Here is a 24,163-nt window from a genome sequence, read left to right as displayed (position 1 = left end):
AACTATATCTTAAAAATTAGTCTCCAAGGTCCTTATTTTTTATACTAGACGGGGTCACTTTTTAATCAGAGTTCTTTGTCACAAACTAACTGATATACCATTTTTCTATTGTTTATTATTATGAAATTGTATAATTGTTTTTAATACTTCTTACTATGTATGAGGTAGGCTATCATCGATAGAAAAAATTCTCCTTTTTATCCTTCTTCTTCTTCGCTGGTGTTGCTGTCAGTTGAACTTCCCTCATTTATATTATCTTATCATTTTTTACATTATTTTGAAGTTTCTACGAAGACCCCTTCCATATGAAGTGCCCAGCTCTAAAAGAAAAAAAAAATAGTACATTGTGCCAACATCGCTCTTATATGCCCCCAGGGTATAACTTCAAACCCTTGCCCCTAGGGTTGTGGGGGAGTGTCCTCCTCAAAAACATATTTTCTATCCGGAAATCAACTACACTTAACGAAATGGCTATCTCAAAATTTTGATTGGATGTGTTTGGGGAAATGATGGGCGTGGGGGGGGGGCTAGTTGCCCTACAATCACTTTTGACTATTAGAAAGGGCTCTAGCCCTTTCAATTCCCAGTCGAATGAGCCTTTTTTGAAGTTTCCACGACACCGCCTTCTATAAAAACCTTGTATGCCCCCAAGGCATAACTTAAAACCCTTGCCCTGAGGGTTGTGGGGGAGTGTCCTCCTCAAAAACATATTTTCTATCTGGAAATCAACTACGCTGAACAAAATGGCTATCTTTGGATGATGGGCGTGGAGGGGGGGGATAGTTGCCCTCCAGTCACTGTTAAATCTTAAAAGAGGCCCTAGAACTCTCGAGCTGCAATCGAATAAATCCTTTTCTAAGTCTCTTTGACGGCCCGTTCCATATAAGGTGTCCAGCTTTAAGGGGAAAAATAATAAATAAAGCGTAGAGATAGTCTTACTTTTAAATGCCCTTTGGCAAAAAGTTGAAACCCTTGACCCGTGGGTTTTTGGGGAGTGTCCTACTCAAAAACATATTTTCTATCTGGAAAACAACTACACTCAACCAAATGGCTATCTCAAAATTTTGATTGGCTGTGTTTGGGGAAATGAGGGGCGTGGGGGGGGGGCTAGTTGCCCTCCAATCACTTTCGATTATTAAAAAGGGAACTAGCCATTACAATTTCCAATCGAATGAGCCCATTTTGAAGTTTCTACGACAAATCTTTCGATACGAAGTGCCCGGCTGAAGAAAAAAAAACAAAAACATTGTGCTCACATCGTTCTTTACTTAGGCAGCGCTGGTGCGCTGCCTATGATCCGGAGTTACTTTCATTAAATGTATTCATATTTTTGGATTATGTGCAAGAAGGAAGACTGTTTACTGATAATAGATAAATCTATTTAGTTAGACGGATTCCATCCAGTAGTTCCACTTTCTTCTTCTTCTTCTTAAAGGCTAGATATTTTTATGCGGCTTCTTTTGTAGTTAGCATTTTTTTGTTTTTTTTAGATTTTAATTTCTATTGCATGAAATTTAATCAAAAGTCATATTGTGCTCTTTTTTTTGTAATTTATACCCTTCTCCCAAATTGAGCACGCTGGATCGATGATTTCATTCCGCCTTCCAATTTCTCAAAAGCATTTAGAAACTTTCACGCACGTTATTTCTAATTTTTCTTTCAGAAATGGTTGGATAGGGGCTTGTTTATTGGACATTGTTTTTTTACCACCACATTCCTCGCCATCAATACTGGCTCTTTACTAAGAACTGAAATTGTTTTTTCTTCTAATAGTGGCAATAATAAACAATTTGGGAGATTTGCAGGTCTTTAAAAGGTGCCTTATTTCCTTTTTTTATTTAGATGGTGTACTTATCCTACCCGAACTCGTACCCTCAGCTGATTCCTCAACAGCTGATTCCTCAACAACATCAGGTGAGACCCTTGTTCTTAGATTGCTTTATACATTTTTCGCTTCTCACTAACGTATGGTCATAATCTTAATTCTAAACTATGGGGGATGCGCCAAAAAAAGAAATTAAGTGCTCAAAGTAAAGATTAATCAGAATGCTTCTGAGACGGGTTATCAGCCTAACTTTTTTTTTGTTTCTCAAACTATGACTCATATAATGAGAGTACATTGTACCGGCTGTACATTTTGCTGTACAATTAGGATTTTTTTTTTTTTTAGATAATCAGGAATAATTATGAATAGAAATGAATATTGACATTCTTCCCTTTCAGAGAGGGAAATATTGGCATTACCAACCTCAAGCTAATCAATGTTAGCGTCTTCTTCTGCGTAGGCGTAGACTTCTTAGAAGCTTAGGCCTAAAAGTACAGCTTTTCATGGATTTAAGAAGTCACGCGCTTCCTCCGCTAAAGCACTTGTTCATCCCCTCCCTGGTCATTGTAGTTCACATATGATTGTTACTTTCCCTCTCCTTTTATTCTTCTTCTAGTTTATTTGTTCTTCTTTTTTCTTCTTTTTTCTTCTTTCTTCTTCTTCTTCTTTTCTTCTTCTACTTTATTTGTTTCAAGTTTCATAGTTACACCCCTCCCCTCGAAAATCATCTTACAAGGTTAATCCCAGGGCTTCCACTTTTCTATTTCAATTTTCCCAATTTTCATACCGGTTTTCCCTAAAATTCGTCGTGATTAGGTCTGATTTCTCCCTATTTTTCTCCCTAGAAAAAAGGATATTTTGCACTAGATATCAGACAGATTTACTCGAAACAAACAGCACAGCATCAAACTGTTTTTTTTTACTTCAGATAATGATAACATATAACATCTTTTACACTTCAAATAAGTGTCATCTCCAGCACTTCATCGCACGTACCGTTTGCCTTGGTCTTGAAGCCAGCGACAGCTTTCGGTATGCTGACAGTTGATGAAGTTTTATCTTCGTTTTTCAGCCAGTAATTGACTCGAATAAGTGAGACTAGGGTGATATTATCGAGACTATTTCGGATGTCTGTTTTGATCAATTTCAGGAGGCTGAACAAACGTTCAGCTGGAACGTTGTTAAAATGTAACGAGAAGATCAGCGATATGCACTCCCGCAGTTCCGGGTACCTGATTTCGCCTTACGAGTCTTCAGACCAAGTATCTTCTTCCAGTACTGCTCAACTGACAGGTCTTTAACTTGGGCATCTCCCAAATGAAGTTCAGTGACATCAGTCATTACTTGTGACCTCCATTCTTCGTCCGTTTTCTGGAGCGAACACTTTTCTGTTAGAATAGGAAATCTCACAAATAGTGGCCTTAGAGATTTTGGCTTCAAATTTCTTGCATTCCTTGGTTCAACTAAAGCCAAAATGTCATAATTTCGTCTTCAAACTTGAACCGGTCTTTGATCTGCTTGATTAGGACAATATAGTATTTTCGACACGACTGGTAAAAGAGATCAATGTTATCACTTGGCTCTTGAGCATCTTCGAGTTCTTGCATGGAGTCGGTTGCAGCTATTCCCACACATGTTTGGTTTAAAGGCAGTTAGTCACTTGAAAGGTAAGGATTCAGTTCGGTAAACGAACCAACACTGCGAATATAGTCCAGTTTCATGAAGTTAGACGCAACATCATTCACAAGTTTGCTGACACTTGCCTTTAGGGAGTGAAGAAGTGGGAGCTCGGATTGAAAAACTATTGAATTCGTTGGAGAGGCCAAGAGAGTAGTCCATAAATTCAAGGTATGGCTTTGTCAACTTGCTTTGTAATGTCGACAAGATAAGGTCATTTGTTGCAGTTGGGTCGTCAAACGTGGTTTCCACGAAATACTGAAAAAGAGCAACCCGTTGCTCAATAAGTCTCTTTACGCAGGCCTGAAGGGATAACCAACGGGTCTGTCCCGGAGCAAGAATTCGGTGTGCATCGCATCGAAAGAATTCCTGAAATTCGGCATACTTATCTCGCCTGGAAGGACTTCTGGAAAAGTGGGCATAGATATTTTGCGCCAAGTCTTCTAGTGTCTTGGGAAGTGACAAGCATGCATAGGATGAACATAAGTGAATAAGATGGCATGAGCATTTCACATTCAAGATGTAGGGCATCATGCCTTTCATAAGTGTTGAAGCAGATCTGTTGGCTCCAAAGATGACGTTAGTTGTATCTGCACAAAATCCAACAATATTTTGCCAGGGAATCGAGTTTTTTTCAATGACTTGTTTGATGCGGTTAGTCAGACCCTCAGCCGATCCATCACTTCACTTAACCATGTCCAATACTTCAACATGAAGTTTTAGATCTTTCTCGCTAAAAAATACTACAATGTTAGCAAGCTGCCTATCAACAGTACGATCAGTGGTTTCGTCAATTATCACAGAGAAAAAAGTGGTTTTGAGCAACTCGACTAACTGGTTCTGTAGCACCAACGAAAAAAGTGGTTTTGAGCAACTCGACTAACTGGTTCTGTAGCACCAATCGGTCTTCACCGATGCTAGTAAAAACACTCTTGTACTGAAGAGATATGAACTTTTAAACTGACTTCACACCTTCGATTTTTTCGATAGAAATAACAGATTCGCGATCCAATGGCTTTCGGACCACAAGAAAATCAACCACTTCTGTGGAAGAAGCATCTTTCCTTGCTTTAAGTTCATCCTCCCCAGCAATGGCTATTTCAGTGACTGATTCTTCGGGATGCGAACGTTTGTAACCAACTCTTATAGAGTGGTCTTGTGTAAATTGCAGTTATTTCACTTTGGAAAGTGGAACATTATCGAACTTGTAGCTTTTGGAGAACTGTCGAAAATCCAGCCTTTTTTCATTTGGATAATGATGGACGGATACTTGGTGCTAATTTTTTCAGCTGGTTAACCAAGTTCGGGGCTGAATGTACCTCAAAGTGCTTCAGACTTCTTTGAATACAACTAAAGACTATAACTACTTCCTGTATGCTCGAGTGACCTGGCTCACAGTATGTCCTGCGTAGCGAAGCTCATTATTATGAATCCGTACACATGAATCCTACCAAGTAATAATCTAAAAAAAGCCGGGATAGGTAAAAATGATTCTTTCAACCATCAAGGTAACGCTACTTGCTAGTTGGTTCGTGCAGCTGTTTCAGATCGCACTATGCAACGCACTTTAATGTGTTTCCCAGAAGCCCGTTGATATGAGAACACACCTGTCAAGTTAAAAGTTGTGGTTTTATTGCTTAAATGATGAAGCATTAACACAAGAAAGATGTACGCTATGGTGGCTATACAGGTAAGAAAAGGTCCAGTTTAATCCTCCGGAGAATTTGCTTTCACAAAAGGCGCCAACATACCCTTAGGATAAAACTGTATTGTTAATTTATTCAGCTGAGAGGTATTGCACGACAAAACGGAGTATACCACTAGAAACCTTTGTACAAAATAACGCTAGACAATACTGTATCTCAGTTTTGCCTAGGTCATTCACAACGTTATTACTATCAACCGGCGATTTTTTGTCTCTGTTGTATTAGAAGTCTATATTGCCGCAAGATAATTTCATTTCCTATCCGTGTACGATACTGGAATAATTTTAGATTTAAAAAATTGGGGCGGGGGGGGAGTGCAAAGAGTGAAGCTTTGAAGAGATTGAGGCGGAAGAGAAGCGTGCGTAGCTGTGTTGCCCCAGGGTGACTTGGTGCTCGTATTTTTCTACTTTTCTAGTAGTTTTTATATGCTAACAATTTTCTCTTCATCACTTTTGTTTTTGCTTTTACTCATGTTTTTTTTTATCTTTTTTGTTTTATCAACATAATTTGATTGTTTTCGATATAAAGTACTAGAAAATTTATGAACTTGTGAAAGTTTTGAGAGTCCAGGTTGTTGAAAATTAATATTAAGAAGACCTAAGTTTTTTAGACTAGGAACAAATGAGGGTGATAAGGTGAGGTTAGGTAATGAGAAACTTCATCAAATGAATAACTTCACTGTGAAGATGTGAAAAGTAGAATAGCCATATAACAAGCTATTCTTTTTCGCAGCTGGATAAGCCTTGGAAGAATGTGAAGATATTATATGTCTGCATATTGGAAGCCACGGTAATGACAAGGGTCAGGTATGACTCTGAAACATGGGTGCTTCGAAAGGTCGAGAAAGGTTTGTTCAATGTTCTCCAGATAAATTGTCCAAGGATCGTTTGAGGTCTATGTTTGACTGACCGTATGCCAAGTAATAAGCTATTCGGAAAACTTGGTTCAATCCCAATTTATAGGACTATAATGCAAGAAAGTATGAGATGGCCGGGACACACTTAATGGATGATGGATATTGCATAGTCAGAGATGGCTTGTTTTGGCCATATATCTGGGACCAGACGAAAAGCAGGTCATCCTTGAACTGGGTGAGGAGAGGCTATGACAAAGGATTTAATGGAAATTGGAACTCGTTGGGGATCAAGAGTGAAGTTTTGAACTGATTGGGATGGAAGGGAGCAGATGTAATTGTGATGTAGAGCAAAGGTTTATTTGTAATAGTAGTAAGAAAAATTTAAGATTTTTTTTGTCTTCATATTTTTCTTCTTTTCTAGTAGTTTCGAATGCTAATAATTGTCTCTGTTTTCTAGTTCCCTGCTGCAATTCCTCAGAGTCGGCCTCAATATCCTAGATACACTAATCAAAGTCAGCCATTCGTTCAGCCCAGGTTTTCCCAGTCAAATAATCCTGCACAGTGTAAGTTTCAAATTGCTTGCATTATCTTTAAAAATAGATGGATAATTAAACTATTTAAGTCTACTCGCGTGAGGAAAGCACAGAAAATTGACTTAGCAGACATCAGTCACGACGGAGCCTTTCACCTCTCATTTGGTGTAAATATTTAAATTGTGTTTGATTAATGGTAGGCTACCGAGAGCTGACAATTCTTTATGGAAAATAAAACTTAGTAATGCAGCTGAAGCTTGGATATACTACTTCTGCTACTAGCTGTAGTACCAAGCTGCCTTAGGCTAACACAGCTGCACACGTTCCTCCTCCGACCCTATCTGTTCAAAGCTTCTTATGACCTCATTTTGCGACAACTTACTTGTCAATCAGCCTCAAATTGATGGCCAAAATGCATAATCTTTCGCAATCTGTCATCCTTAATCATTTATTTATGTTATCCGCTAATGTTCGTAACTTTCAGCTTTTTGAAAACAACTGCATGACGTTATACAACGGGTACTTAAGGCTATCCTACCTAGCGAGAATTTCGCACTATATAGTCAGTAGATGTCCATTCGTCACGAAACAGTATCTACTCCGAATTTTTTTCTCAAATATAGAGCTTAGAGTAAGCTCATGCTTTTTGTGACAGATATTAAATCAAGGAAGGGGTACCACGAGGCCACGCCTAGTTATAGGGAACCCAGGCTGAAATCCTTCTCCCCTTGAAATATTGTAAATTTGTCAGTTTTCTCCAATGTTATTAGGCTCTTACTGCCTTCTATGTGTTTCTGTAACTGTTTCTCGCATGTAAGTGTCCATTTCCCTTTATCATCTAATTGCTCATCTTATTTTTAGTTGTCATGTATACTCCCGTTTCCCAAAAAATACATGCAGTGAGCCTGAGGTTGAGGAATCTACCACAGGTCTAATGGCGTTACAAAAGCCAAAATCCATAAGCGGTAAAGCTTGTGTTCAAGCGCCTAAAAATGTTTTTCTCGAGAAAAACATTTTAACCCCCTCTCCCTGCTAAGGTGGGACTGGAGGGAGGGGGTTAACCCACCACTGGATGAGAGGACCTCTCCTGGAAACATGAAAGTTTGTACCCTAAAAAGCGCCTAAAAATGTTTTTTTCGAGGAAAAATATTTTGACCGCCCCCCCCCCTCCTCCCTGCTAAGGACCAGACTTTTTTGTATCCATAGTTTAGAGTTCGTACTATAAGAACTACATTTATGTTTGTGCCAGAATACAAGCTTTCCAACACTCAATAGGACCATGATTTTACCAAGGATCGTGTGCACATGGCTTCAAGGGACCAAGTCATTACGTGTCTCAAATAGATGGATCCTACTACTACTATCAACTCACTGAAGCACAAAGCCGCCTAAGGCCGACACAGCTACGCGTGCTCCTCCATCATCCCAACCTATTAAAATGCCTCCTTCCTTACACTCTCCCAGAAAGTTCCAATTTCCATTAAATCCTTCCTTACGACCTTCTCTTACTTCATTCCGGGACAACCTGCTTTTCGTTTGGCCCTAGATGGTTGGCCAAAAAAGACGATATTCGAAAATATGTCGTCCCTCTTTGGTAGAACGTGTTCTAGCCATCTCAACCTTTCTCTCATTATAGCCCTAAAAAGCTTAATAGAAGGACATTTTTCGCACAGCATCTTGTTTGACTTTCGATCAGTGAAACGGGTACCCAAAGCTATCCGTAGACAATTCCTCTGGAAATCATCTGACAAATTCACCTCCGTCTTTTGGAGCGCCCATATTTCAGAACAATACTTTACCGAAGTCATCCCAAATTTATTAAATAGTATTACCTTAACAATTTTGTTAAGAGCTATTGAATAATTTGACTAAATAGCCAGAATTAACCATAAAATATTAAATATAATTACTAAAAACTATTCAACATAATAATAGCAGCAGAAAGTTCCAGATTAGACTTATATGAAATTATATGATAAATTAAGATATTTATACATATAAAAATAATAATAAATTCAATTTGATACGCTATTATTTAATTACTTAGCTAACATATGTAATTCCTTATACGTATATGTGGAGATTACGCAAGAACTGGCAAAAATAATGGTTTTGTATAGGGTGGAGTGGAGTAGTACTCGCCAATCCAGCTTAGTTTTGGTACATATGAAATATGCTTATTTTTCCCTCCTGAAAATGTAATAAACAAAATTGCCGGCAAGGGCGTACAAAGGAGAGGGCGTAATTTAATATGCAGTGACAGACTGCTCATCACTTCACAACTACCTAAAGCCATTTATTCGCCCAGTTTAAAAGAAAAAAGTGAAATCCTTGACAAAAAAAAATTGTAAATGAAGTGATAGAGCCCACATACAGCTCCGTCCCTTTTAAATCAACTGTATGCAAGCCTTTTTCTTATAAGGAAAAGCCCATTTGGCCTTTTCTTATTCCCAGACTTAAATTTTTTATCTTAGATTTTCATGCTTATTGATATTTTATCTCTTCTTTTTATTCTTTATCTTATCCCATTATTCATCCTATTAGCTTGTTTATCTCTTTTTTCATCTTAGACATCAGACTTAGGTTTTAGATATTCTCAGACTCAGATTAGATTTTTGGGTCAAAAAGCGCATTCTTTGGTAATTATTCCATACTTTTCCCATGAAGTATTTTTTACCATATTGGGGGAGGGGGTGATCCTCTTCTTGTATCCAGATAAAATTAATTTGATTCGATTGTCTTCTCAAACATTCGTATTTAACAGCGAAAATATTTTATATTTAGTTTTGACAGTTCTTACTTAGCTAGTAATTTATTTATTTCTTTTAGGGGGAAGAGGGTAGAGGGGCACTTTTCGGAAAAGAATGCAAAAATTTATAGTCAATTAAACACAAATTGATTTTTGAAAGGTTCTTTTATTGATAAATCCATATAACCAGGGTCGTAATCCAGGATTTTTTCGGTTCCTCTGAATCTTACAAAGGGCACTAGAACTTCTGATTACCAATCCAGTAAGCTCCCTCCGAAACTTATACAATCACCGGGGGGGGGGGGTATTTTTGTTTGGTGGAGGTTTTACCTAAAAAGAAATTTTGTCTTCTTAAAAAAATGAAGACTCAATGAGGAATATTGAGGTGTCAATGATACCTCAATTTAGTCAAGTTAAAATACACATCGAAGCTAACATATAAAACTTTGATACTGAAAGACATTTTGTAGCATTCATTTTTCAAAGTACTAAAAGTAAAGAAAAAAAACGGAAACTAACATCTAGATTTTTATTTATAAATTTCATTAATAAATGTTCCTACCTGCAAATACTATGCTACATAATCAGTGGGAGGGAGGCTTGACGACTGACATACCTCAATTCTTGCAGATCTACTCGATTGAACATCGATATTTTGACACCTGTCGAATCGACATCTTGTTGAAAATATTTAAGGGAGAAGGGTGAAGCAAATAGGGTGAATGTTAACATAGACACCTCGTCAAAAGACCCCTGAACTGACTGACTGTCTTTTTCAAATTTCTTCTGTACAATTTTCTCAACATTTCTTCTGCACATAACTCCTCAATACCTTAACTCAGATAACTTTATCAGAACTCCTCAGTGTTTTAAATGTTGTAAATATTTCCTTGGCTTTCCAATTTGTTATTCCTTAAAGTTTGAAAAACACTGAAGTGAATTGAAAAACTCATCACCACAATAAATAAATTTGGAACTAGATATAGAGACAGAAAATGAATCAAGTAAGTCAGAAAACCCCTTGTCTACATCTCAAGTATCAAAAGAAATTAAAAAGCGGTATACCGCGTCCGTGAAGCCGTTGTACGTTAACAAAGAAGGTTTTTTATTTTATTCGTACTGATTTTTTGTTAGAATTAAGGTGTTTTCTCGTGTGTAAAGTCTTATTTTTTACTGTGATTAATTTAGAAAACGTTCCAAAAAGCGGGTTTTTCAAAGAAAAGTAAAGAGCTCCATTAAGCCGATGATGAGCAGAAATAAAGTCAAACAATATTCCAAGTGTAAAACTACCACAAATCATTATCAATAAATAAATGAAACTCAAAACAACCAGAAATTACAATAAATAGCCGAGTCAAATTCAAAACGAGCAGAAATTACTAACATGAGTAGGGTTGATAACCCCCATGTCTTCTCAAAACTAGAACATAATTTACGCTTTACTGAAAAAACAAAAAACGAATGACCCTGGATTGTCAGTTTAATTGACTTGTACTGATATTCCTTAAAGTTTGAAAAACACTGAAGTGAATTGAAAAACTCATCACCACAATAAATAAATTTTGAACTAGATATAGAGACAGAAAATGAATCAAGTAAGTCAGAAAACCCCTTGTCTACATCTCAAGTATCAAAATAAATTAAAAAGCGGTATACCGCGTCCGTGAAGCCGTTGTACGTTAACAAAGAAGGTTTTTTATTTTATTCGTACTGATTTTTGGTTAGAATTAAGGTGTTTTCTCGTGTGTAAAGTCTTATTTTTTACTGTGATTAATTTAGAAAACGTTCCACAAAGTGGGTTTTTCAAAGAAAAGTAAAGAGCTCCATTAAGCCGATGATGAGCAGAAATAAAGTCAAACAATATTCCAAGTGTAAAACTACCACAAATCACTATCAATAAATAAATGAAACTCAAAACAACCAGAAATTACAATAAATAGCCGAGTCAAATTCAAAACGAGCAGAAATTACTAACATGAGTAGGGTTGATAACCCCCATGTCTTCTCAAAACTAGAACATAATTTGCGCTTTACTGAAAAAAACAAAAAACGAATGACCATGCATTGTCAGTTTAATTGACTTGTACTGATATTCCTTAAAGTTTGAAAACACTGAAGTGAATTGAAAAACTCATCACCACAATAAATAAATTTTGAACTAGATATAGAGACAGAAAATGAATCAAGTAAGTCAGAAAACCCCTTGTCTACATCTCAAGTATCAAAAGAAATTAAAAAGCGGTATACCGCGTCCGTGAAGCCGTTGGACGTTAACAAAGAAGGTTTTTTATTTTATTCGTACTGATTTTTGGTTAGAATTAAGGTGTTTTCTCGTGTGTAAAGTCTTATTTTTTACTCTGATTAATTTAGAAAACGTTCCACAAAGTGGGTTTTTCAAAGAAAAGTAAAGAGCTCCATTAAGCCGATGATGAGCAGAAATAAAGTCAAACAATATTCCAAGTGTAAAACTACCACAAATTACTATCAATAAATAAATGAAACTCAAAACAACCAGAAATTACAATAAATAGCCGAGTCAAATTCAAAACGAGCAGAAATTACTAACATGAGTAGGGTTGATAACCCCCATGTCTTCTCAAAACTAGAACATAATTTGCGCTTTACTGAAAAAACAAAAAACGAATGACCCTGGATTGTCAGCTTAATTGACTTGTACTGATATTTCTTAAAGTTTGAAAAACACTGAAGTGAATTGAAAAACTCATCACCACAATAAATAAATTTTGAACTAGATATAGAGACAGAAAATGAATCAAGTAAGTCAGAAAACCCCTTGTCTACATCTCAAGTATCAAAAGAAATTAAAAAGCGGTATACCGCGTCCGTGAAGCCGTTGTACGTTAACAAAGAAGGTTTTTTATTTTATTCCTACTGATTTTTTGTTAGAATTTAGGTGTTTTCTCGTGTGCAAAGTCTTATTTTTTACTGTGATTAATTTAGAAAACGTTTTCCACAAATCAGGTTCTTCAAAGAAAAGTAAAGAGCTCCATTAAGCCGATGATGAGCAGAAATAAAGTCAAACAATATTCCAAGTGTAAAATTACCACAAATCACTATCAATAAATAAATGAAACTCAAAACAACCAGACATTAAAATAAATAGCCGAGTCAAATTCAAAACGAGCAGAAATTACTAACATGAGTAGGGTTGATAACCCCCATGTCTTCTCAAAACTAGAACATAATTTGCGCTTTACTGAAAAAACAAAAAACGAATGACCCTGGATTGTCAGTTTAATTGACTTGTACTGATATTCCTTAAAGTTTGAAAAACACTGAAGTGAATTGAAAAACTCATCACCACAATAAATAAATTTTGAACAAGATATAGAGACAGAAAATGAATCAAGTAGGTCAGAAAACCCCTTGTCTACATCTCAAGTATCAAAAGAAATTAAAAAGCGGTATACCGCGTCCGTGAAGCCGTTGTACGTTAACAAAGAAGGTTTTTTTATTTTATTCGTACTGATTTTTTGTTAGAATTTAGGTGTTTTCTCGTGTGCAAAGTCTTATTTTTTACTGTGATTAATTTAGAAAACGTTCCACAAATCGGGTTTTTCAAAGAAAAGTAAAGAGCTCCATTAAGCCGATGATGAGCAGAAATAAAGTCAAACAATATTCCAAGTGTAAAATTACCACAAATCACTATCAATAAATAAATGAAACTCAAAACAACCAGACATTAAAATAAATAGCCGAGTCAAATTCAAAACGAGCAGAAATTACTAACATGAGTAGGGTTGATAACCCCCATGTCTTCTCAAAACTAGAACATAATTTGCGCTTTACTGAAAAAACAAAAAACGAATGACCGTGGATTGTCAGTTTAATTGACTTGTACTGATATTTTTCCCTTAAAGTTTGGATAATTTTTTATTTATGAAAGTAAAAACAGTGAAAACATTTAAAACGAATTTTGTTTTATTATATTTCACTGAGGACTGCTATTATTCATAAAGACGAAACTTTTGCTTTGGTTGTATTATAATCAGTGTTTTCAGAAATTCCTCATTAACTTTTTATATTTTGTATGATGGAAAAACAGTGTGGCTTTGTCATTATTCTTACCTCTCATACGTTTTCGGCAAAAGAGTCCTTACATCCTGACGTCAGTTTAAATCAAAAGGGGACAAGGATTCAAAATGAAAAAATTAATATTTTTTTAGGTTTCTTAAATTAACTTTGTGATAGGGCTGGGTAAAACTAGAGTCAAGGTTCAATCGGGCTTATTTGTTGAAAAACAAGTAGAGGAAACAGACTTAAACACACCACTCTTTTGCAAAAGACACGTTGAGACCCAATAGAATAGAAGATTCTTTACTAACATGAAGTGCAGCTCCCCCTTCATTCTCTGATTCAACCACACGCCTCCTTAATAAATGAAAACAATTAATTTTAGCACTTGGGCACCTCCCCTCCTCCCCAGCCATACAACCGCTCCACATAAATAAAAAAAAAGTTTTTATTCGAAGTAATAAGTAAATAAATGTAAAGCTTCACTAAATGTAAATTAGCAATACCTTTTGGATATTTGACTAAATAACACTTTAAATTATTTTTAAAGACACAAGAGAGCCCCTATTGGAGGCATATTAAACACTTTAACACATGCTACATACGAAAGAAAACGCAAAAGGCAGTGTTGTAGTTCGTCTCACCGGAAGGTCAAAAGCAGATGGCGTTGTATTGCTTTTTTATTAGGGAAGGACTTGAGCCTCTTTATCAGTTTTCAATTATCTTTTGTGCAGCCCATAGTCTTTGGTGGAGCTGCGTAGACCTAGACCTAGACACTGGATATACCCTATGTGTACACAATTTATATTCTAATCAATATTTATATAAGGGTTTCTTCTTCTTCTTGTTTGGATTACCTCGTTACCAGAACCAAATTCCGTGCCCTGCGGATCGTGGTTGCTTGTGGCAGCTGAGATTGAGCTACGTATCCCGTATTATCAAGCAGAGATCAATCCCACTGCATCGCCACAGGAGAAATAAGTGTTTGCTTCCTGATGAAACCAGAACCTAAGCAAACAATCTCTAAGGGCTATTAAATATAAAAAGCGATTTTTATCAAAATAACTTCTAGTTGCGATTGGAATTCAATTCCGAAATGAACGGCTCATAGTAAGAAAAAATTCAAAACGATTTTGAAAAAAATCTTGCTAGTGGGAACAAATTGTTATTTGTAGCTAATTTTATGAATGATAGCCATTATCTCTATTAGTCTTGATAGTAAAATGTTATTTTGAAAACAAATTTATAGGAATTTGGAAAAAAAGTCCTTAAATACCTAATGGCGTCGGATTAAAATCAACACTAAGAGTTTCTAGAGTTGTGCAATTATGTTTTATCCACCTGAACCATCAAAAAAAATTAAACAAAAACATCGATGATTAATAAATGATTACTCATCTAAATGCCCATACAGATGGATAGTTGTTTAATGCCTATTTTTGAAGGAGCTATATTTGCTATGTATTTTTTAAGGTCAATGGAGTCCTGTAAATCCACTGGGTGTAAAGAAATACACGAGAGAATTTTTGAAAATGATGCGAGATTCACCTCTGGCCAAAGTATCTCCCAAAATTCCTACTGAACTGTCTGCTACTGGTCCATCTTTGAATGTAATTATTTTTTACTCCTTTTTTATGCCTTATGATCTGCTTTATTGTATGATATTAATTCTCTTGGTGTAAGTGCTATAAATTCTTAGTCCTGAACGATATCAGTGCAGTCTACCTATTTCCCTTATTATCTACCCAGGACCAGATTTTAATCTTTCGCGCCCCTAGGCCCAAGCAATTTTTTCTTCTGTGAGATACAGATATTTACGGGAAAATCCCTGAAAATTAGGGAATAGTGGAAACCCTGAACAGAAGGCAACTGATGTGTGATGAGCCAAAAGTAATGCAAGAGAGAGGTGACACCGGGCTCTCAGCTGTCATTCTTAGGAGACATCTGATAGTTTGTAAGCTGCTATGGAATTCCTGTATTGTTTTAAAATCACTTATATGTGAATAGACAGCGGAGCAGCAAAGTACACCTGACACTTTGACGATAAATCAAACCAGTCCAGTTTGTTAAGAAAAAAAATCGCTTAGTGTTTTTTTTTTTTGAGAAGCAAAGTTTGAATTTGGTTGACCTTTAAAACTCTTATACACACATAATATATTTTAATTTTGAACTGCGTTGAGAACCCCTCCAAAATAATACCCTTCCCAAAGGTTATATTTACATTCAGCCAGAACCCTTATTTCTCCTTGGCTTGTAGCATATTGATGTTCTTCATTATAGTGTTATATGGAAGTATGTCCCTCATAAAAATGTACTCCTCAAAGTTAATCTAGTGTAGCGTAAGGATCAAAGAAGTTCTTTGACTGCTTATGTCGGATGTGCCTCAGTTGGACCAAATCCCCACCTCGAATATCCGCCAAGCAGAGATCAGTCCACTGTATCATCAAAGGCAAAAACTTGCGATTCACTTCTATTCTATTATTTTTGTGCAGTTCAATTTTTGCTGTAAAGTCTCATTAAATCATATTTACGGCCAATTTTTAGGGAGGTCGAAATAGCCTCGCCTTTTTAGAATTGAGTTGATTGTACAGTGTGTTTTAGTAAAAAAAAAAAATATGGTGGGCTTCAATTTGATTATAGAGGTTTTGTTTTTGCTAAGTTATTTATTAGACGCCATTTCGGATTTTGGGGGGTCAAATGCGTGTAATTACTCCTAAATTTTTATTTGCATCTGCTTTTGAGTAATAATTTTGAAAAAAAATTAATAATACGTGAAGATTAATAAGAAAATTCTATATTTGATATAGGCTATCTTGTAATTTCTGCCTTATGATTTAGTCTAAGAAATGCGGTAAAATAAGCCTTTTTTAGACTTATCCCCGGCATAATTTGTTACTTGTCTCTGTGCTTCGAGATTTTTTGGTGTTTTTAGGGGAATATCTTGGGGGTGTTAGGAGTTTTGATATGCTTTGTTCAGGGGCGTAGCTACAGTATTTTGTTGGGGGGGGGGGGGCAAGAGGGAGTGCTATATTGAAGAAAAATTTCAACAAAATATTTAGCAAGCACGCTACTTTGTGAATTTAAAAACCTTACGCAATACATTATAAACAATAAACATATATTAAACAATAATAAATGTATGTGCTTGTGCTTGGCTTTTACTAAAATTGTCAGTAATGAGCTGTTGCAGACGACTGAGTATAGCGTAAACAAGCTTTCGTGTGGGCGAAGGTGAATGTCGTATACACTCGGCTTTTTTCAGCCAGATTCACCACTTACGCTTCAGTACATATCCCCCCTCCACTTCCCCCAACCCTCACGCTTGGCCCAGGATGCTGAATCTCATAATTGAGCCAAGTTCTAATCTAATAGACCCTTGTATCGTGCTTTTCCTTTGCTCGTAATTTTGAATGGATTTTGACTCTGTAAGATTTAATTTGGTGTACTAAATTTTTAATATTTGTGATTTATTGAAATATTATTCATAACTTTTTATTAAATTGGTTTTTTTGTGGGCTCACCGATTTATGTTAATAAATAGCATTGATATCAGCGGGCTACATAAAGCCGAGACAAAAATTATAGGCAGCGCTATAGCTCCGTCTAAGCCAAGATATAGGATAAGTCAAAGTATTCCCACAGATTGTTTAACTTATTTTGTGCCATATTCCCCAAAATTAAATAGCGACCGTATTTCAAATTTGAAAGTATTCAAAAAATAAAGTACGGTAAGAACTATTAACTTATCCGTTGGGCATTGTTTGACAGAAAATGTCCAGAAGATCTGAACAATCTTGGCATCATTGCGGCAGAAGCATTAAATTAATAAAAAAAACGCCAGAAATGCCAATTGGAAGGGAAAATTTACTCCTAGAGTTTGAAAATTACCTCCCCCTTTGTATTTTAGTTAAAAAAAAAACGAATTCTATAAAAATTACACAAAAGTTTTTCTTGTGTAAATCGGGGTATGGGGGTACACATTTTCTGGAAGGGGGTTACGCTGAATATTGTTTTTATGTCTATAATTCCCTTCACAAGCAAAGCTAAATCTCCCATTGCTGCATGATAAAACTGATAAAAATAGAAAAAGAGAAAGGGTTGGTACCGCTTATACGTGAACACAAAACTTCGAAATTGTGAGAAAAATATACATATATTGTTTAAATGCACTTTATTCTATTTTCATCAGACATTTCGTATAGCATGCTGATGCAGAGATAAATGTCCCATAAGTAGCGCTGACGTTGTCTGAAATGCATTTATGTCAATTTTTTTGGAGCTGGTTAAAAGAAATATTTAGAAAAGCAAAAATAGCTAGAAGTCAGTACGGTATTATACATAGTGGCAGTTCCACATTTATGGGTTATTATGTGAATCCGAAACGTAAGGAATAGGACGTCATCTGCAGTTATTAGGCATTTCAATGACAAATCATAGAATCGGAGTTTCTGTTAAGTACTGGAAATAAAAATTAAAACAATTAAATTATTCTTGGAGCGTACCCCCCTCTACCATATTCTGTGACCAAACTACAACCGATTTCACCCATCTAGTTATAGCACGAACATCAGTATAAAAAGTACTAACTCTTATTTTCTTTTTCAGTGATTTTTTTATTCAGAAAATCATATTCATTGTATATCATCAACCTTTTTATTCTTCAATGATTCCATTTCTGTACTATTTGCAGAGATAGAGGGTGTATTCATTTCCATTTTTGAAAGTTTTAAAAAAAGAGAATCTAATCTTGAATTGATAGATTTTAGGAAGTATTGATAAAAAAAACAAGTTTTTTTAACTGAAAGAAAGGAGCGAAATTAATACTTAAAAAGAACAGAAATTATTCCGTATATCAAAGGGGCTGTCCCCTCCTCAAAGCCTCGCTCTTTACGCTAAAGTTTTTTATTGTTTTAAAAAATAAAGTTGTGAGACTGATTCAAACTTTAGCCTAAAGAGCGAGGCATTGAGGAGGGGACACCCGCTTTCATATACGGAATAATTTCTGTTTGTTTTATTCTTTAGTATTACTACTCACTTTCGGTCAAAAAACTTGTTTTTTTTTACTTAATTTCTAAGTGCTTTTCAACTAATACACGTTCGATTTTGGCTCACCGTACATGAATAATTAAAACGAAATTTGCATATTAATTTTACTTTTTTTTGGTTAAATGGCTTTCTCGAGAGTTGTTTAATTTTATTTACAAACAAATTGTTAGAATGATTAGTAATAAATATACCGTAACGAACTTCTAAATTCTTACATTTTTCGTAAGTATATTAGGGGTTTCGCCCCCTAGTCAATACCTCGCTCTGTACGCTAAAGTTCAAATTTTGTTCCAATTCTTTAAGAATGAACCATTAATCACAAAGGCCGTTAATTAGAATAAATAGCTCGTTTGAAAGTACTAAAAGAAATTAGCGTAAAGAGCCAGGTATTTAGTAGGGGGCAAACCCAATCATATACGTAATAATTTCTGTTCGTTTTAAGTTTTGAAGTGCTCCTTACTTTCAGTTGAAAAACTTGTTTTTTTTTAAATTTCTGATCGTTTTTTTAAATAATGCTAAGAAACCCGGTGCCCCCTTCATAGAAATTACCCTTCCTCCATGGAAAGATCCTCCTAAGTAACCTCCAACCAACTCCCACCCCCCCCCCCCCACTACCAGAAAAAATCCCCCTAAAAATGTCTGTATACTTCCCAATAACCAATACTATATGTAAACAGGTGGCCGGCATTTACCCCCCCCCCCCCGGCGAATACCCCCCGGAAAATACCCCTCCCCCGGAAAATACCCCCTGTGGAACATACCCTCCCGTGGAAAATAACCCCCCCCCCGGAAAATAACCCCCGAAAGAAGTATGAAGTATATCTGGTCTGAAGAAGACATGGGTGTTGTCAGTCATACTCCTTTTACTTTTTGCTCGTTTTGAGTTTGACTAGGCTATCTATTCTAATTTCTGTTAGTTTTGGGTTTCATTTATTTGTTAATGGTGATTTGTGGTCGTTTTACACTTAGAAGATAAGAAAAACAAACTCGTAAAATTTTACAATACTTTTGTCCATAAAACCTTAAATAAATTATAATTTGTTGGACCTCAAAACCAACTATGCTTTCGAAGGATAGCCAAACCTTCTTAAACTTCTTGCTGCCCGGGGGTTTAGCTTAATTTTCATGATTGTTTGACTAAATCTTTTTCTTATTAATTTTTTTTTTGATGTGGCACCCGCTACGGCCAAAAATTGCAGAAGTTCATATAGAAGTCTTTTCAACACCAATGGATTTGTGTTTTTTTCTAAGTTTTTAAGACACTTCTGGTGTGTAAATTCCTCTTTTTCCCGTTCCTTGGCACTTTTCAACGAAAAAAAAAAAAACTCAAATAAAAGTATCAAATTTATAAACCATAATTTCCAAATGGGGGGTGGGTATTTTCCGCGTGGGTATTTTCCAAGGAGGATGTATTTTCCAGGGGGTTTACTTTCGGTGGGGGGTGTGGTATTTTTCGTGGAGGGGGCATTTTCCGGGGGTTTAAACACCCCCCATTCACTCTATTCATTTGTGTTATTTTACTGTATTCATGCCCGTATATTTGGCTTTAAAATACACTTATTCGTCAATCTATCTAATATGCAGAATAATTGTACCAAACACATTTTGCATGCAGACCCGCTATGCTTACCCCCCCCCTCCCTAATGTGCAAATTCATAGCGCAAATTTATTTCTAAAATAACGAAAAAACTAACGAAAAAAACTGGTGTGTTCTCGAATTTTACACAGCGTAAACTTGAGTGAGTGGCGCATAATACACAAGTACCAAAATTCCATCACAAAAAAAAACTCATAAAATTCTCAAATTTGGAAAGCCTTATTTTCCACGGGATTTTTTTCTGGGGGGGGGGGTATTTTCCGCGTAGGGGGGTATTCGCCTGAACCATGTAAACAGTGGTGAAAGTTCATAACTTACAGCCCTTCCCCTGGGGACTATGGGGGACTAATCGTCCTCAAAGACATAGTTATTATATTTTCCGACCATTTTGAACAAAATGGCTATCTCAAAATTTTGATCGGGTGGCTTTGGGAAAAAAATGAGCGCGGGAGGGGGCCTAGTTACTCTCCATTTTTTTTTGTTACTTCAAAAGGGCACTAGAACTTTAAATTTACTTTCGAATGAGACCTCCTGCAATATTTTAGGACCAATCGGTCGATACGATCACCCCTAGGGAAAAGAAAAACAAACAGACAAATAAACACGCATCCGTGATCTCTCTACTGGCAAAAATACAAAATTCCACATTTTTGCAGATAGGAGCTTGAAACCTCTACAGTAGGGTTTTCTGATAGGCTGAACCTGATGGTGTGATTTTCATGAAGGTTATATGACTTTTAGGGGGTGTTTCTCCCTTCTTTCGAAAATAAGACACATTTTCTCAGGAGCGTAACTTTTGATGGGTAGAACTAAACTTGATAAAACTTATATATTTGAAATCAGCATTAAAATATGATTCTTTTGATGCATATATTAGTATTAAAATTCTGTTTTTTAGAGTTTCGGTTATATTGAGCCAGGTCGCTCTTACCACGTTACCGCGAACTATTTAGAAGCACCTTAAATATCAGGGGAAAAAATTGACTGGAGCAAATGTGGTGAAACAGAAAGCATAGAACATTTTTCAATTTTGTCATTGACTCGGCTCACATTTTTACTTGATGATAAAAAATTGACACTTAAAACGAGCTTTTAAACAGCTACTTAATAAATTACAGTTTTTTCCGAATTATTTGGGGGAGGGGCAAATTCCCCCCCCCCCCCTCTTTGATCCCTCAACGACGCCACTGGCTTTGTTTAATCATCAAAGGGTATGTTAGTAATTTTCATGTTGCGTTTCATATTCTTGATAGGGGTGTTTTTTTCTGGTTTCTGGTCTGGCTTTGTTTCTGTGTTTCTTTGAGCTGCAAATGTAGACAAGAAATGAAATATTTTTGAGGGATAAAAAGTGAAAAGTAGTTTTTAAAAGTGAAAATTTCACTTTTAAAAACCTGTGTGGTGTTTATGTGAGAAATACTAAGCCATTAAAAAGGATAAAAAGTGTCAGAGTTATACGATTTCTTACAAGGAAACAATATCTTTCTCTGGTGAGTCAACCATATTTAAATCAGGTCCTATTAGCACAGTTGCTATATATCTATTGGTTTATTTCCCTCAAAATTGAGGACTATATAAAATAAATAAATGAAATTGCCAAAAAAATACTTCAATAAATGAAACAAAGCGTTGATCTACATTAGGCTTGATAATATAACTGAATAAAATACTTAATAAAAAATACAATATCAAATATTGAACATTTCTTTAGTTTTTATATCGTTTGATCAATTAAAACTTTCTTATACTAGTTGGAAACGAATGGGACAGCTTGGTATTTGGAATCGACCTGGAATAAGCCACAAAAGCAGATGAATGGCTCAAGTCAAGGTAAAGGTGTGCATGCTAGTGAAATTGCGACAATCACTCTGATTGTTCAGGAAAAGGGTGTTTTGGCTCCTGGCCCATTTACAAAGCAGAAAGTCGTGAATGTTCAAGAAAAGCAGACTAATGTAAGTTTGCTTTAATTTTTCCAAATTGTCATTTAATATTCAATTTTAACAGGATCTTATCAGCGGACATTGTATGTGTTATTGTCACATCTTGCTAAGCAAGAAATATGTCTTAAGATATTTGTCAAAAAAAAGTTAAAACAAAATATTACAGACTGATCCCTACAAAGGCTCCATGGTCTATAAAGGAGTAGCAAACTCGTTTAAATTAAATCATGGTATAATTAATACAAATTGTTCTATATCATGGTTGCCCGCAATTAAGGGCAGAATGAACCCTAGCCTATAGAAACCAAAAAATAAAAAGGCAATTTGAAAAAAAAACTGTCAAGTACTGAAGAATTACAATTGGCTGCTGATTTATGAACAGTAACTATAGTTTCAATCAGAAGCAACGCTATAGCGCTGCCTATAGTAAAGCGTTGCCTATATAGCGTTACCATACGGCTCCAGTGTTTTATTATTTATTATTATTTTTTCCCCAGAGGCACTGTATATGAAAGGGGTCGTCGCGTAAAGTTCAGAGGGGGCTTATTCGATTGGAAATCGGAAGTTTTAGTGCCTTTTTAAGACTCAAAAGTGATCAGAGGGCAACTAGCCCCCCCCCCCCATGTCCTTTTCCCCCAAATACATCCAATAAAAAGTTTGAGATAGACATTTTGCGTAAAAATAGTTCGAAGATCATAAAACAAAAACTATGGGGTCGACACAACCCCCCAGGGCCCGGGGGCAGGTGTTGTAAGTTATACCCTGGGGGCATTTATAGTTCTTATAGAAGGGATGCTCGCATAGATCTCAGAAAGGGCTCATTTGGTTGGAAATTGAAAGCTCTAATTCACTTATTAAGAGTCAAAAGAGATCAGAGGGTAACTATCCCCCTCCCCCCCCCCAACACCCATTTTCCCAAACCCATACGATAAAAATTTTGAGATAGCCATTTTGTTAAAAATAGTTCAAACTTCAGATAATAAAAACTCCAAGGTCGACACCCCCCCCCCCAGACCCGGGGGCAGGCGTTGTAAGTTATACCCTGTGGCCATGTGTGGTTGTTATAGAAGGGATGCTGGTGTAAATTTCACAGAGGGTTCATTGGATTGGAAATTGAAAATTCTAGTTCACTTTTAAGAATCAAAAGAGATCAAAGGGCAACTGTCCCCCCTCCACTCTCTTTTTTCCATAAGCCCATCTGATAAAAATTTTGAGATAACCGTTTTGTTAAAAATAGTTCAATCATCAGACAATAAAAACTCTGGGGTTGAAACAACCCCCCAGGGACCGGGGGCAAGCGTTGTAAGTTATGTTCTTCTGATATACATGGTTCTTATAGATGGGATTCTCGTATAAACATTAGAGCGAGCTCATTTGATTGGAAATTGAAAGTTCTAGTTCGTTTTTAGAGAGTTAAAAGAGACCAAAGGCTAACTAGCCCCCGGACGTCCTTTTTTTCCCCGAATCCATCCGATAAAAATTTTGAGATAGCCATTTTGTTAAAAATAGTTCAGACATCAGATAATAAAAACTCGGGAGTCGACAGAAACCCCCACAGCCCGGGGGCAGCCGTTGTCAATTATGCCCTGGGGGTATATATGGTTCTTATAGAAGACATGATCGTATAAACATCAGAGAGGGCTCATTGACTGGAAATTGAAAGTTCTAGTTCACGTTTTGAGAGTCAAAAGAGATCGGAGAGCAAATAGCCCCCCCCCACTCTTCGCCCTTTTCCCTTCAAATACATCCAATAAAAACTTAGAGATAGCTATTTTGTTAAAAATAGTTCAAAGATCATATAGAAAACACTTCGGGGTCAACAGAACCCCCAGGGCCAGGGTGCTAGTGTTGTAAGTTATGCCCTAGGGGCATATATGGTTCTTATAGAAGGGATGCTCGTCTAAACTTCAGAGGGGGCACGTTTAACTGGAAATTGAAAGTTCTAGCTCACTTTTTAAGAATCAAAAGAGATCAGAGGGCAACCAGTCCCCCCCCCCCCGCCACCCCTTTTTTCCATATACCCATCTGATAAAAGTTTGAGATAGCTATTTTGTTAAAAATAGTTCAAACATCAGATGTAAAAACTCCGGGGTTCAATAGCGCCTCAGGGCCCAGGAGCAGGCATTGTAAGTTATACCCTGGGGATATATATGGTTCTTTTAGAAGGGATGCTCGTAAAAATATTAGATAGGGCTCAATTT

General features: G+C 36.2%; 1 protein-coding gene across 1 annotated transcript in view; it reads left to right on the top strand.

The window, feature by feature from the left end:
- The first annotated feature begins 1,842 nt into the window (after positions 1 to 1,842).
- LOC148956080 (uncharacterized) overlaps positions 1,843 to 24,163 on the top strand; it is an 85,703-nt gene continuing 63,382 nt past the window's right edge. Inside the window, exons 1-4 of the mRNA XM_089093957.1 lie at positions 1,843 to 1,914; positions 6,522 to 6,627; positions 14,855 to 14,991; positions 21,774 to 21,974. Coding sequence (XP_088950083.1) covers positions 1,843 to 1,914; positions 6,522 to 6,627; positions 14,855 to 14,991; positions 21,774 to 21,974 — 516 coding nt within the window. The remainder of the gene's footprint in view (positions 1,915 to 6,521; positions 6,628 to 14,854; positions 14,992 to 21,773; positions 21,975 to 24,163) is intronic.

Source organism: Artemia sp. Qi Xiang Cuo, chromosome 1, assembly GCF_049724085.1.
Source record: "Artemia sp. Qi Xiang Cuo chromosome 1, ASM4972408v1, whole genome shotgun sequence".
Classification (NCBI taxonomy): Eukaryota; Metazoa; Arthropoda; class Branchiopoda; order Anostraca; family Artemiidae; genus Artemia; species Artemia sp. Qi Xiang Cuo.
Note: the sequence above shows the minus strand (reverse complement) of the source record. Positions and strands in the feature narration are given on the sequence as shown.